Genomic DNA, 16,366 nt, shown 5'->3' with positions numbered 1-16,366 from the left:
TATAATAAAAAATACAATTAATTCTTAATTTATTACAAATTTAAGCACTTTTAATTTATTGTAAGAAGTTTTAATAAACTCATTGTTTGCTTATGTAGGAAAATTATGCAACACTATAGGATGTTGAAATCCTTGACTAGTTAAACATTTTTAACTTTTCCTAGGTGACTAAATATGTTTTTAAAATATATAAGATAGTCAATTAGTTTTGTTGCGTGAAAAATTCTTCTATATCTAAATCTAAATTAAATACGATATCTCAATTTGAAAGTTTAAAATAATAAGTTTATGGATATTTTTACTATATGTTTTTTTTTTCTTTTCTTAATGTATGACTTAAATTATACCAATTATTTATTTATTTTTATTATAATAAAAATAATATATATATATATATATATATATATATATATATAATAACTGTATATTTAGTAATTATAAAAAAAAAACTTTAGTGTGAATTTTATTAAAATTAATCCAATATTCTCACATTTTGGTTAGACTCCATGTTTTTTTACGTCATATTGAGATTTTATTACAATATATTAGGTACGATTTTATTGAATGTTATAAGTTTTCTTCTTAAGACATTGATAAAAATAAATAAATTATAGTTAATAAGAGTATTAAATTATATAGGTTTAATTGCTTCCTTTGTCCCCAGTTTGGTTGAATTGTGTCAAATTCATCCTCATTTTTAAAAAAGTTTCATTGTCGTCCTCACGTGGTGTAAAAGTGTCAATTGAATCCAAACATAGAAAAAATTTGTGTCAAAGTAGTCATCTCCGTTAAATACACACTAACGGTGTTAAGTGGTTGATTATTTGGCATTAGAAAATTAAAACGTGGCAAATGAGTCACAGTAGTGGTAATGACGTGTCAATGACGTGGCATACGGCAATGAAACTTTCAAATCTTCCTCATTCTTCCAGTTCAGAAAGACATGAGACTCTCTATTCTTTCAGCTAGGAACTCCGACGAAGGATCGTCTCCCTGCGCGCATACGGCTGCCCCCACCAAACCGACCACCGCGAAGAGGCCCTCCGCCTGGTCCATGACGTCACCGGCGACCCCAAGCGCCACCAGGATCGCGGCTGGCCGCGGTGTCAGGTCCTCTCTCCTGCCCCCTTTCCGCGCGATAGAGGAGAAACTCTTTCAGTCCGACATCGGCCTCCGCTTGGGCACGTCCAGCCACCGGAGGCAGCGTTCAGGCCCTTCTCACCCTCCGATTCGGCGCGAGTTCTCTTCCTTCTCCATCGAACACCGCCAGTGCCACGAAACGCGGCCAAGGTCGCCGCCAGTTACCGAACCCCGAACACCACCTCTGAGGCAACGAGCGAAACCCTACCGTCGACGAAGCTAGTCACCATCGTTCTCGCCGGAGTTCATTTCGTCATCGACGCCACCGATGACGCCTCTCCCTCTCTTTTCTATCCTTTTTATTTACTGGTTGGTTTGGGATTTGGTTCTTGGAATGGTTGATGGATGATCCAGTGAGAAAAATGGGGATGAATTTGACGAATTCTAGAACGGAAAGGGTGGAAATCCGAGAGGGGCTGATCACGGGTGTTGGAGATGAAGGCCCCTGTTGGAGATGAAGGCCCATGAGGTAAGGAAGAAGATGAGGGTGATGAGCAGAGGGGTCAGTGCCACGAAGGGGTGAAGATTGATGATGGTCGTTGGCCGTATGCCACGTCATTGACACGTCATTACCACTACTGTGACTCATTTGCCACGTTTTAATTTTCTAATGCCAAATAATCAGCCACTTAACACTGTTAGTGTGTATTTAACGGAGATGACTACTTTGACACAAATTTTTTCTATGTTTGGATTCAATTGACACTTTTACACCACGTGAGGACGACAATGAAACTTTTTTAAAAATGAGGATGAATTTGACACAATTCAACCAAACTGGGGACAAAGGAAGCAATTAAACCAATTATATATTATATATTTTATTAATAACATAAAAATAAATAAGACATAAAAATAATAATTTAAATATAATAAAATTACAACATATTAAACTATCTAATAAAATATATAATTTTATAAATGATATTATTTTTAAAAGAGTTCATTAAAATTTTATAATAGAGTAATCTGACCCTAACCTACTTCATATTGAACTTTGGGGGAGTTTTTTTTTCTCACATGAAAGAGTCTTTCAAAAGAAAACTTTTTCAAATATAAATTAAGACTAACTCATAGATCATGGGACAAATTAACACCTCTAATATTCTATATTTAATATTTGAAGGGTTGTGTTTCACATGGTAAGATGGTTCGGTGGTTAAGCTTTTGGACAAAAGTAAAACATCTTTTGCATTATATTGGGAAAAAACCTAGAAATGTATAAAGCATAAAGAAATGTTAGCCCAAACCTAGAGAAGGCATAGATCCCCTTCGTGGTGATTGGTTGGTGTTTTGAAGGAAGAAACGTAAAATTAGAAACTACTTGGAGAGGAAAGTCAATCATGTTTAATTCTAATCAAAACAAGAACAATTGAATAACAATATAAAGAAAAATAGGTGAGAGTTATGGTAATAAAAATACAACACAATTTCATACCTAGGTTGTTTATTCGTCGGGATAGATGTCAAACTACAAAACTTCAGCATTGAAGATATTTGATGCACTGATGATGATTTTCCTAACAAGTAACGTAATTTTCCAAGATGTTTTTCTAATCATAATCTTGCTATCTTGTAGCTTCATCTTGCATAGTATTATATTAATCCAATAAATAATACCATGCATTGGAAGATATCATTCGTTGTGTTTTCCTCCCTACGTCACTCCAAGAAATTCAAAGGTATACCACTAAGATGTGGTCTTTCATTTTGCTAAATATTGACCGAGACTTCTTTTAGTTTTTTTAAAAGTTATTATCTTTTGAAAATGTTTAACTATTTTAGAAAGTAATTTACATGGTTTTGATTTAGAACTAAGTACATGTCTAATCAAAAGTAATATTTTGTGTATTATTATTTTTTATTTCTTCATAGTTATTAATGTCTCATCCAACATGTCTTCGTTACTCACATTAAAATACTATTCACCTTATCGTCAAGTTATACACTTATTTTATTAGAAAAATATTCTTAAAAGGAATTCAAATTAGAAAAAGATTCTTAAAAGGAATTCAAATGAGAGAAACTAAGAAACACAATGAGTTAAAGAGGAACTATAATTTTATAAAAGAGAATAAGAAGAGATTGAGTAGAATAAAACACCACTTTATATATGGAGGGCAGGAAGTGGCGCTTTCTTCACCGAGGAACAATATATTATTCATTGGATCAACACTTTCCTGTTTAGTTTCTTGCTTTGTCAGTAGTTTTGTGGTTCAGGTGTGAAAGTAGAGATGAAGATAAACATGCTTGAATTCGATGTATCTAAAGGTCTTAAACTCTCAATGGTGATGGATTGCTCATGAAAAAAAATGAAAGAAAGAGTTTAAACATTGAAAATAAGATTTGGACAAGAAATTTGTCACTTTTTTATTGCAGTTGTACGTTAGTAATATATATTTAATTTATCGACAGAAAAATACGTTGAATAAATGAAATATACATTATTAATAAATTTACTTAATTTTCTTTTATTAATCATAAATTTATCAATAATTAAAATTTTAAAATTCATCAATAATAAAATTCGTTGATAATTTAAATTTCTAACAAATTATTCTTGTCGGTAAAATTATTTTTAATAATTTAAAATTTTTTTTATTAAAAACAGATAAAATTAACAATGATTCCACAAATAAAAGAATTAAATGAAAATTTATAATATTTCATAGGAATACAGTATGAAAAAATGAAAAGGAATAACAAAATTGATATAATGAAATCAAGATTTTTTAAAAAGTAATAATAATAATTATATATCACAAATAGATTTCATTCTTTTATCATATCTTTGGAAAAGTTTTTTTATTTCTTTTTCCAACTCCTTATAACTAATTATTTAGAATTAGAAAATTTTTAATTTTGTTTAAAAGTTAAGTATTTGAAGTTCTTCAGTTTTCTTTGAAATTAATATATATATTTTTCATATCTTCTATTAATTTTAGTCTTACTAAAGATATTATCAACTCAACTTCTATTAAGATGTTATCTACTTGGTCAAGATTAAAGCAGTATTGATCGAATGTGCATTTTTCATGAAAGTTTTCGTAGTTATTTTTCAATCATTATAACAATATTTTCTTTTTTGGCAGATACAAGTTAGTGTTATTTCTCAACGGATATTAATTAGGACGGTTTTCTTATCAACATTAACAATGATTCTGAACAATGTCAAATGCAATTTTTTTCAACTTAACATCAATACATTATATTAATTGATGTCCATCACAATTGTCTTAAATCGACATTGATTAGAACTTAAATCAAAATTATTTCTAGATTAACATCGATCCGGTCACTTCTTAACTATATTCACAAACATTTTGATTGAGGTCCATAAAATTATTTTTCAACTAATAGAAATTAAATTTTCTACACAATGTTAATATAAATTACTTTTTAAATAACATTGCGAAAATTGTTTAGGTCAATAATTACATTAAACTAACTTAAGACAACTATTAAAAAAAATCCTAAAAATGACACGTTATTTTATTCAATAATGCGCATGAACCTCTAATAAAAAGATTTATTGCTCTTTTTATTACTTTTTTGGTCATTATGCACTAGTAATTGAATATTCTGGTAGCTTTAAACTAGTATTGGGTAAGGTTTTCTTGGGATGTGACCCTGACACTTCACAGTGTGTTACACAAATTGTAGCATTTTATATAAAAACTAAAAAGTGTTATGAGAGGAGCAATACGTAGAAACTTAACAACTAAGACAGTATAAAATGTGTAGAAAATACAAGGCTCGAGGGAAAGGCTTCCTTAGAAAAGGGACCAAAAGAAAAAATAAATATTTAAACTATTCAACAACTTTTTATATTGGATGAATGTTAGGCTTTTTTTTTTCTGGTTTCTTCCATTCTCTTTCTTGACGATGATTTCAATTTCCATCTACAATATTTGCTTGAAATCAGCACTTATAAACCTAAACAAAGGTATAATTAAATCCAAAATCTGTCCATTCTGCAAATCATCTCTACTTTGAACCAACAAAGAAAAACAACAAAAACAAAGTAAATTTGATAAACATGTTCTATATCTATACACAGATGATTGATTTAATTCAGTGAACTAAGTTTTCTAAACAGTAACAATATAGATGCATACTGAGTTAAGCATCTGCAAAAACCAAGACTCAAAATATTAAGAATTTCATTAGCTGAAAAATCTACATTTATTGCTAAGAAAGTGAAGGAAATATGAAAAAGCAGTAACTAAGAATCAATGAGATTTGGAGGTGCAGCGGGAGGGTATGTAAGTCCCATTCAAAGGTCGGAACTTGAGGTCACAATCTAGATGGCACAAGTACTTAACAGAGCCTAAAGGTCCTACCTTCCACTGTGTTCTTGCAGCGCCTGTGAAATCAAACTCAATCTCATTCTTTTTCCACGCATCACCCACTCGCTCCATCTGATCAGGACTCAAGGGTATGGATGATGACTGAACAACGTAGCTGAGGTCCTTTGAGCTGTTCTTTGGCACCTCAAAAGGGTCTGCAACAAGCACAGGCTATGTCCTGCCCTTGGTAGCTGACGTTGAAGGTGATGTCAGAGAAGCTTGCATGAGCCCTGGCATTCCCATTCTTTGCAGTCACAACAATGGTGAGTTGGGTTTGGAGCAAACCGGCATAGTCATTTCTAAGAAGGTCAAGGTGAGCATTGTTCACACTTATCACAGGCACTCTGGGGTGGATCACCATGTACCCAATGAACACTGCAATGCCTACAACTACCACTGCCACTGCTATCACGGTGCAGATAATCGCCACCAGCCACACCAAAGGGTTGGTCCGCCCATTTGCACCCATCACCAGTTTCCCCTTGAACTTCGGCATGGTTTTCGCCATGGAGAAACAGCATGAACAGACGAAGGACTAAAAATGGTTTTTGCTGCAGTGAGTGAAGAAGTAGATTATAGTTGTTTTAACTCTATTTTGATTCAAGGTTGGTATCTTCTTTTCCTCCCTTGAAAGCATTAGATCTAGTGCATTTATGGCATAAGCTTCTCCACCACTATGAATCATAGCTGCTATTTGGTTTTCAAAAAGGTGAAAATACCAAACTTGCAGTGCTAAATCCTACCCGATTATTCTTTTCTACTGTTTTGTACAGACCAAATTCTCTCCTTTGTTTGTGCACCTCCAAACATGCATCAATTTCACACTAAGGCTGAATCTAACAAGTTCTTTAACCATTTTAATATCTTTTAACTAAAATAAACTTGTTTGTGGAACTTATATTCATGTTTTTGAGAAATTATTATTTTCTACACACAAAATTTTTATATTATTTAATATTATCATTTCTTATTTTTTTATATTAAACGAATATCAAAATATTTGTTACATATGAATATTTATTATTTACAAATATCAATTATTTATCGCGATTTTTTACGCAGATACGATATTTTTATCGCTTTTAATTTAATTCACGGTTAACAATCCTTTATTATATTTTTATCATTTTTATTGTTATGATTATTTAATATATAAAATATAGTTTGAGAATGAATTTTTTCAAATATTAGAGTTTATTCAATAAATAATTTGAATGTTTAATTTATTTGTTTACCAAATAATTTCATATTTTAATTTCAATAATTATTTTTATAATAATATAGTTGAATACTTTGATTACATTGTTATAAAATAATGGGTCAAGTATATTTACTTCGATTGCACTCCATAAATATATAAAATAAAGGGTTAAATATGTTTTTGATCCCTGAAAATTGGAATTAGTCCCTCTTCAAAACTTTTGACTAATTTAGTCCCCAAACTTTAGAAATATGTGAATTTAGTCCTTTTAACCAAAATTTGTTAACTTTATTTGATGTTTCAAACACATTTCTCAATTAACATTGAAGCAAAAATGTGTCAAATGCTATAAACAACTCAAATGCTATCATGAAACTCACTTAAAACATCAAATAAACCTAACAAAATTTAGTTAAAAGGACTAAATTCACACATTTTTAAAGTTTGGGGACTAAATTAGGCCAAAGTTTTGAACAGGGACTAATTCCAAATTTCACTAAAAGTTAAGGGATCAAAAACATACTTAACCCTAAAATAAATTAAAAAATAAAACATAATAAAGCGAAATTAATTTTTTTAATTTATTAATATATTTATTAACTCATTTTTAACTCAAATCATAATAAAACAATCTATACAAGTAGATTTAGCCCACTTTAACATGTCTAAAAGGAAGTCGCATTTGCATTATTTATACCCCTTCATGTAAAGAAAGTTTATTTTTATTGTGTATAAATTACAACGACAACATTTTACTCTTAAAGATATCATTTTCTAAAAAAGGTACAACAAAAGAAATGGGATGTGAACTTAATATTTAAGGATGAGAAGACTTTATCATTTATATAACTTTTTTTTTTAAATTTATCAATTTCAATAAATGTAAACGAAAACGGCACCTACAAAGAACATAAAAGATCTGTGATATGATAAGAAATAAACCCCGAAGGATGGCTATCTTATATCCATCTTTTTGGGATTTACCACAATTTGATTAATGCTACTTTCCTATCAATATTTTTCTTATTGTAACAGAGAAAGCATGTTTATTTATGTATGATTAGAAGTGTTAAAACGGTGAACTCATAACCTGCCAGCAAAAATAAAACATTATTCAAATGAGTTAATTGCTTAATTTATTTTATTTTCTAATTACATAAGTTAATATTTTTATTTTCACTTATTATTTTCATAATAATGAAATAAATAATACTTTAATTATAATGCTATAAATAGATGAGTGAATCAATCTATTTTGAAAGTGTTTCATTAAATATATAAAATAAATTAAAAAAATATATAAAAACTTTAACTAAGTCAATTATCTAACCCACCTCACCCACGGATTTATAGTGAATCTCACCAAAAAGTAAATGAGATTAAGTTAACCTATTTTTAATTCAACTGATTCACTTTTGACACCTTATTTTATGACATAGAAAGATCGACATTAACATGTCGTCAAGCCACAAGAATCCAACAATTCATTGTTGGCGGATAGTTATTTTATACCCAGTCGTAAAAAGTACAAGGTCTTTCGAATGATACATGTTTCTCACATATTTAGAAGAAAAACTAAACAATTTTTCAAACAGAACAAGCGGTCTTAAAAGTAGAGATTATGCATCAAAACAACAACAATCAAATGCGATAACTATTTCTTTTTTAGCAAAATGCAGTAACCTTCTTTTAATGGTAAACTGTTATCCTAACAACCAATAACATCCTATAGTTGGTAACAATAGTAAATATATAAATTATTTACACAGTTCTCTGTATCAAAGAAGTGCTTCTGTTAGGTATAACGAATACAATTGTCATCTTAAGCTGTGCTTCGTTTTGCTAATAATTGATATCTCTACTAATGTAAACAAAAATATACCAGAATAACAATTGATTTAAGTTTGAGCTATGCTTCAACCATTTGTAATAAATTTTAAAGCATATATATAATATTTATACAAAGTTTACATGTCACCATGTGACAAGGAACATCTGTAAGTACAAGTGAAAGTAATATACAGAAGCACTCACCACCAGGTGTTGGTAAGGATCCGGGGACACTTTCCTGAGCAGCTTATGTTTGATAACCATCCATCTTGGTCAGCTATTTATAAGTAGGCAGCAGAAGCCCATGCTAAATCTTGTGGCAAGCCCTGGCCTAGAAATTATAGTCTTCCCTTTCACAAATCTTTTCCCATCCAAAAAACAATAAAGACCAATAACATATTTCCCCTTCTGTGCGTGCATACAGTAAATGAGCTAAATGTGAGGAAAAGATGAACCATAGATTGCAGACAGTAATCATAAAAGAAATTATCAACACAATATACTCTCAATTTGTAGCAGGTTACTAGCACGCTCTACATTAGATGAGTCAAGAGTGTTTATGAATTCCGAGATCCCAGAATTATTTGGTTTAACTATATGGACCTTCTTTCAATAAAGGAGTAAATTTCAATCACATTAAATTCTAAAATATCTCCCTCAATTTTACCAAATCTATGGACAATTTGCATCAAACATATCAGCCTTTTTTAAGCATTACGGCATATTTGGGAGATGAATGAACCAAGCAAAGTAAAAATACGGAGGAAGTGGACTAAAAAATGAATATAGGATGTTAGCACTCAGCAATATGCACAATATCCCTCTATGAAGATCCACAATCTTGTCACCTCATTGGCATAGAATACAATCTCATTCCTCAAAACCTAGAATAAAAAGGATGAACATATTAATTAAAAGGAAGAACAGAGCTTTCCCTGGGTTCTTTGATGATCAAGCCATCGCTAGAACAAGGAATGAGAAATAGCAAAAGAGGACGAGTGAGGGAATAATCCATGAATTTTGATTCAGAAGTACCTAGATTCTGTGAATGAGAGCCCAGGAGGAGGAGGGGAAGAGGGCAGATTATGATCCAAATAAACATACCCAATAGTTAACTATCACATGACTACAGAAAATCCTTCAATGATGCACATACTGTAAAAAGAATAGTTGAGCAAGGTGTATCTCTTTGGAATTGTCAATCAAGCGGCCTCAAAAGTAGAAAACCCCATGACCAACTAACAATGTTCAGAGAATTCTTTTAAAAAATCATATTTGAAACAATTTAATTGCATGAAACAGCCAAGAAAAAAATAAAAAATGAAAACCGTCGTAATGGCCCATACCACCCCTAAGATAATTTTATCATTCAACTCTCTCCACTTCGGGTCTTTGTGGTCCGAGTGTTTTAGATTCCGGTTGTCGACACAGTTGTAGAAACCATGAAAACTTTGATCTTGCGACCACAATTCTAGTACCATGAATCCCCACTTACACCAACAAGGCAATGCTATCAATAACATATGCACAAAAATCTAATAGAGTATAAGCACGAGGCACTTGCATCAAAGCACTGATGATAAATGTCCACGTAAGGAAACTTAATCTGCAGGTTTGCTCTAAGCAAGCATGCGCAACTTTCATGAAAGCCCACGAAAACTGCCCTCCTACAAAAAATACGAAAAACAAATTGAAGAGAAAATGCTAGGACTGGGTTGACAATCATAAACCGATAGTCAAACGCAAATAGTTACATGAAAGTCATAATAATAATTTTTTATAATGATTATGATTATTCTATCATGACTTCTTAATTTAGAAAAAACAGCCCCAAATCCCATATAATTCACGAACCCCTTGGTTCATCGTAGGTAGCCGAGTGTGATCAGCCTAATATTATCATAATCATTTTAATATAAGGAGAATAAAAGGAATTATACAGAAAGACAGCATAGACAACTAATTATCCACAAGGAAAGGCTACCATGGAGTGAAAACAATGAAACTCATAGAACACTGCTCGAAAGAAAGGTAAAGCTAACTGAGACTTTCAAGAACAAGCAAAACATGCCTGTCTCCAAGACCAAAAATTGAGTGTTAAATTTAAGCATATACAAGCAAATATCTAACAGATTAAAGAAGGGACTGAGAAAATCTATAAAAACTAATTAATACATCGAAATCAATAGTTTTTTCTATAGATTAATTTTCTTGATTTATGTAGCCAATCACGCCTAGTAGGAACAAGTTTTGTAGCTGTTGTATTGACATAGAATGCAATTACATTCCACAAACACTAGTATAAAAAGGAAGAACTTTTTAATGTAAAGGAAACAACAGTCGTTTGCAGGGTTCTTTATTGATAAGCCATGCCTAGAGAAAGGAATGAGATTAGCCTATGCAGGAAGTGAAAAAGAGAATATCCCATGATTATTCTATGCATGATTATTCTATAGCAAAGGAAGGGGGTTTGGGCAGGACAGGAGCAGCTTGTTTTGCAACTGAACATACCCACAGTTCGACTTCCATACAAACCTTTGAAAGAACTGAATAAGAAAAAACAATAAAATGGTAAAAGTGGTACGGATTAATTCATCACCGTAAACAATGACTATCATTGGGACCTTAAGTGCATACAAGGTGGGTATTTCCCTCCAAACATGATTTATTCCATACGAAAAGTGGTATCACTAGGATTTGAACCCTGAATCACTTGGTTAAAGGACACGAGTCACTACCACTTGTGCCAACCAATGTGGTTTCTCACAATCTTTACTTATGCATGTACGAAGAATGTTTGTGAATGTTGAAGTTAAGGGGACACCGAAAGAAAAATATGGGGTAGCAGCAATAAAATTTTACGATAAATGAGAGTGGTCACACAAGAAAGGACAACATACAAAACGATTAATTAATAATACAAGGATTTATTGGTGTGGTACCAATTGAGAAAAGGATGATAAAAATTCAAATAAGGTAGTTTGAATATGGGAAAAATGTCACTGGCAACACCACTAAGGAATAGTTGCATGGTCTTTGGTGATTAAAAGAGAGAGAGAAAGACCAAAATAAAACATTGATAAAATTGTCAAGAGCAGCCCCATGATGACCAACATTCCTGAGAATTTGGCCTTTACCAACCCAGTAAGAACACGTGAATCCATACAACTGACTTCATTTAGTAGATAAGGAATGTCTATCTAAGTGAGCGAATCTCCAACATTAGAAAATAAATTATAATCATAAATTATCAAAAACCACATTATACACTCAATATCAAGAGAAAAGATAACTTGTCAATTATATATGGATATAAACAGAATTAAGAGTACGGATGATCTTGTTTTTTAAAATATTTGGAGACTTGCCAAGTGAGGTTTATGATCCCTGTTCCCATATCTCTATACTGTGGAGAACTTTTGCTCCTCTTCCCCATCTCCCACAGGGTAACAATCCATAAGCTTTAAGGCCTCTAATGTGATGACAGAAAATTGACATGCAAATACATAGATAGTAAAATAACCATGTAGAAACATGAAACAAGGAAACTCAATGTGAAACTTTGTCATAAGATGCATGATTTTAATGAAAAGGCCAACAAGAACAGCCTGCACCAGAAATGTGAACCAAAACATGGAGAGGCAAGCCAAGTGAAAATATTTACAGAGAGCATTTAAGTTCTACCAAATATTATATATTATGAGCACCCCGTCATGAAAATTAACTCTAGAAATTTGCATGCAAACCGCCGATGGTTCATGATTTATTAATAAGTTGATCCTAAACTGCAGTATGACAAGCTCAAAAACAGATATTTAAAATAAGTGGAAGAAAAGGAATTAGCCAAGAAATATAACTACTACCACAAAGATTATCACAGGGAAAGGCAATCATGGAGTGAATATGATAATAGTTGCAGAACACCACTTTAGCCATCAAAGACAGTCAAGAACAAGTATAACCTGCCTGTCTTTGGCAACAAAGGTTGAAAAGCAACTAATTTTTAGATTACAACTGGACATGAGCTTTCCACTTCCTAAAAATACTATCATATTTGTCTCTTGCACTTCTACCTTCTTTATAGAAGGCATCCTTCAGGAAAGTCATTGTAGATTCATACACCTTGATCCTTCTATAAAGCACATCCTCAGCCAACCTCTTAACCTCCGAGAATCTACTCAAGTTACAAAGTCCAACTAGCATGGCATTCGCACTCTCATCAAGCGGCTTGACACGATTCTCAACAACATAACTCCAAATTTCATGCGCTGCTTCGGGATCATCACATTCAAACAACATTGCAATGGCGGCAGCGCAGTTAGGGCCGGAAGGGGGCCACTCATTCTTGATCATCTCGGCGAAGAACCTCCCCGTCTCACGCGCCTTCTTGTTCTTCACCAAGCACTCAAAGATCATGTTGTAGGTAAGGGAGTCCGGAAAAGCGCCATGGAAAGCCATCTCATCGAGCAGGCGAATGGCGTGATCAATAGCAACATTGTTGCAGAGCAACCCAATCATGGCATTATACATGATCAAATTAGGCACTAACTCGCCACTGACCATCACATCCCACATAGGGATAGCGTGATGGGCGTCGTTTCGCTTGACAAGAGCGTCAAGCGCGTTGGTAAAGAATTTCAAACCTGGGAAGCAACCATGGTCCTTCATAGCCTGAAGGAACCTGACAACATCATCCATGAGGTCAGCGCTAAAGAGGGTCATCAAAAACGCGTCGTAGGCAGCAACATTGTCCTTGTTCCAGCCAATTTGAGCCACCATATCACCAAACGTGATCTTAGCTTTAGCAGCATTGCCTTCCTTTTGCCACCCTTCGAGAAGAATGGCAAAGGTGTCGCCGTCAGGCGACACCTTCGCCTTGATGCTCTCGAGAAACTCGACGCCCACGGATGTTTGGTTGTCCTCGCAGCAAATGGCGCTGAGGAGCGAGTTAACGGCCACCACGTCCTGCTTGACGCCGTACCTGTCCATGACGTCGAAGCTCATGACGGCCTCGTTAAACCTACCGGCAGCGGAGTAGCTATGGAAGACGGAAGCGAAGGTGGAGAGAGAAAGTTTCTCTTCCTGTTTCATAGACCTGACGGCATCCCACATGGGCTCGAAAAGCTGGTTTTTACCCAGCAGGTCGACCATCAAGTTCCAGGTATGAGCCGGGTGCTTTTTGCCTCGCCCGGCCCACCGGAAGAACTTGACGGCGGAGGAAGGGTAGTTGTAAGAGAGTTTGAGGACCTCTTTGACGAGGTCCTCCTCGGGATCGATTCCCGAGGAGGAGAGGGCGGTTTCGATGTCGTGAGGGGAGGCGCGTGTGAGGATGTCACAAAGGGCACGAGCGGAAGACGAGACGTTGGGCGCGTCGAGGTGGGAGGGAAATTGGTTGGGTTTGGGAATTGGGGATGGTTGAGGTTTGTTAGGGTTTATGGATGCGTACTTTAACCCCGTCGACCTTGCGGGGTTTTCAGCCACTGCCTCCATTTTACGATTCATGGATCAATGGGTCCGGTGAGGCGCATCGGAAGGGCTCTTCAAGAATGCTTGAATTTTGCGTTGAAACGGTGGAAGCAGTGGCTTGGGTTGACGAAGGAAATTGGAAGGAGTGGATAGAAAAATGGGAATTGGAGATTCGTTGTGAAGAAGGGAATGGTGTGGGGTTTTGTTTGGAGAGTGTTTTGGATTGGTTGAGTGCAGTGTTCAGTGACTCGCGAGTAAGGAAGAAAGTTGAGTTTGTGTTGTGTAATCGTGTAACAGAGAAGCTGCAGACTTTGGTGAGCAGAGTGAAGTGTGATGCCAATCGATACATGCACGTGCATAGAAATGGGCCTCTGTTATGTAATGGCCCAAATTGATTGGAATGTGTTACCATAAGGGTATTAGAAATTTGTTAAAGCAGTCATGTTATGTTTATTAATAACTTCAGTGTACATTACTACTTTTATTATTTTTACTAGTTTTAAACACTATCTATGGATGAGTTGATGTTGATAGAATATATTTAAAAATTGAAGAAATAAATAATAAATATATTTAAATTTATAATTAAATTTTAAATAGAAGTAATATAAAAACTATTTATAGGTTTTAAAAATTAATATATTGTAAAATATAAAAGATAAAATATATACAATAATAGATTTTATAAGAATATAAAAAATATGTAAAATAAACTCCTAAAAAATATAAATAAATTTATGAACATATTAATTTAATGTATATTATTAAATTTATTTAATTAAATTTATTTAATATATATTATTAAAAAATTTATCTATTCAATACACTCTTTCAAATAAGAAGTTATATAAATATTTCATTCACAACTCAACAAAATTCTTTGAAAGTCAAACTCCCAAGTCAATATAATTTATTTTCACTCTCATATTAATTGAATTGTATAATTGGATTTTATTATTTTATTTTACTTTCAATCCTTGAAAAAAATTTATTTTTATGGTTTTGGATTTTATTTATGTGTTTTAATTCTTTTAATGTATTATTTTCATTAAGAAAGATAATATTTACTAATGGATAAAATTTGTCAATGAAAGAAAATTGATGATTTATTAATAACAAACAATTTATTAATAAAATACTAGTTAGTAAAGTTTTTTGATAAATAAAAAATTTATTGATAATTAACTATGACATATTAGTAATTATTGGTTGGTAATCACGGGTGATCTAAATTCATTTGTAACTAATTATCAATAAATATTTATTAATAATTATGGTTGAGTTTGGAGAATTTTTTTTTCACTAATAAAATTCATTTACAAATATTGTGATTTGATATTTTTTTTATTCCTCCTCTTTTTTTTATTTTCTTTTTTTTATATTATTTTTATCCTTATCTTGTTCATTTGTCACCTTTTGTCATCATTATTGTCACGTGGTTGCTACATGCACATCCTATGATTCTCCCTCCTTATCCTTTTTATCCTTTTCTTTCTTCTTCTTTTTTATTTCTTCCCTTTCTCCTTCTCTTCTTCTTACTCATATTCATTTAATTTATAAATCATATTTAATCATATTTGACTAAAAATTTAAGATTCATTTTTATCGACGAATTTCCAACAAAATTTTCAACGAAATTTCACAAATTTATCTAGTGAAAAGTTTTCCAACAAATTTTCAAATAATTCAACTACTAATAAATTTACTGACAAATTTTACAATGACATGATTAATATTAAATTAGAAATTTTAAAGCTCATTTACAAATAGGTATCAACTAAATTTACTTACAGATAATAAAATTTCTATACTTTTACTAAAGTTTACTTACATATTGACGAATTTATTACCAATAAAAATATCAATATTTAAAATCCTAAACCTATTGATAATTAAAATGTAAATCTGTCGATAATTAAAATCTTAAATTTGTGATAAAATTTATCAATAAATTCGTGAATTGTTTTTTGTTAGTAAAACTTATCAATAATTGTTATTTTGTTGGCAATTTTTTTTTATTTTTCCATTAATAAAATTTATCCTAAGTTCTTATTATCTAATTTTATATCTAGATATTTATTTTTTTGACGTGATTATAATATGTAATAGAGGAAGCTGCTTTTATCGATTTGAATCACAATAATTCATTCAGTTATGATTCAAATATTTAATTTATTTAACAAATAATTATTGTAAATTACATTAAAAGTTATATACTGTCGTATATTCATTTTTAATATAAGGTGAAATTCGTCATATTTACATATAATTTAATTACATTTTGGAGTGCTCGACCTACTCGCAATATTAATCATTACTCTTGTTCCAATATCTGATCTTCTGCTTATTTACTTTATCATTCTGAACAAGAACCAAAATG

At 32.3% G+C, this 16,366-nt stretch overlaps 1 protein-coding gene and 1 pseudogene across 1 annotated transcript; both read right to left on the bottom strand.

Moving 5' to 3' along the window:
• Positions 1 to 5,175: 5,175 nt before the first annotated feature.
• On the bottom strand, positions 5,176 to 6,200 carry LOC124845779 (NDR1/HIN1-like protein 12; annotated as a pseudogene).
• A 2,369-nt stretch (positions 6,201 to 8,569) lies between these two features.
• Positions 8,570 to 14,332, bottom strand: LOC124845778 (pentatricopeptide repeat-containing protein At5g15010, mitochondrial-like). Its single transcript, XM_047322940.2, has 2 exons — positions 12,594 to 14,332; positions 8,570 to 10,187 (listed from the first exon to the last, which is right to left on the bottom strand). Exons 1-2 carry the CDS (start codon positions 14,020 to 14,022, stop codon positions 10,012 to 10,014), a joined length of 1,605 nt encoding a protein of 534 aa, XP_047178896.2. The 5' UTR covers positions 14,023 to 14,332; the 3' UTR covers positions 8,570 to 10,011.
• Between the last annotated feature and the right edge of the window lie 2,034 nt (positions 14,333 to 16,366).

The sequence above is a fragment of the Vigna umbellata genome, chromosome 1 (genome assembly GCF_029865625.1).
Source record: "Vigna umbellata cultivar VRB3 chromosome 1, Vumbellata_1.0, whole genome shotgun sequence".
Taxonomy (NCBI): domain Eukaryota; kingdom Viridiplantae; phylum Streptophyta; class Magnoliopsida; order Fabales; family Fabaceae; genus Vigna; species Vigna umbellata.
This window is presented reverse-complemented; position numbering and strand designations above follow the sequence as displayed.

Bases quoted from the DNA above. Each gene is read 5' to 3' on its own strand.
- LOC124845778 (XM_047322940.2), bottom strand. From the start codon at position 14,022: ATGAATCGTAAAATGGAGGCAGTGGCTGAAAACCCCGCAAGGTCGACG. The intron at 10,188-12,593 runs GTAGAAGTGCAA...TATTTTTTGTAG, and splicing joins GGATGCCTTCTATAAAGAAG to GAGGGCAGTTTTCGTGGGCT.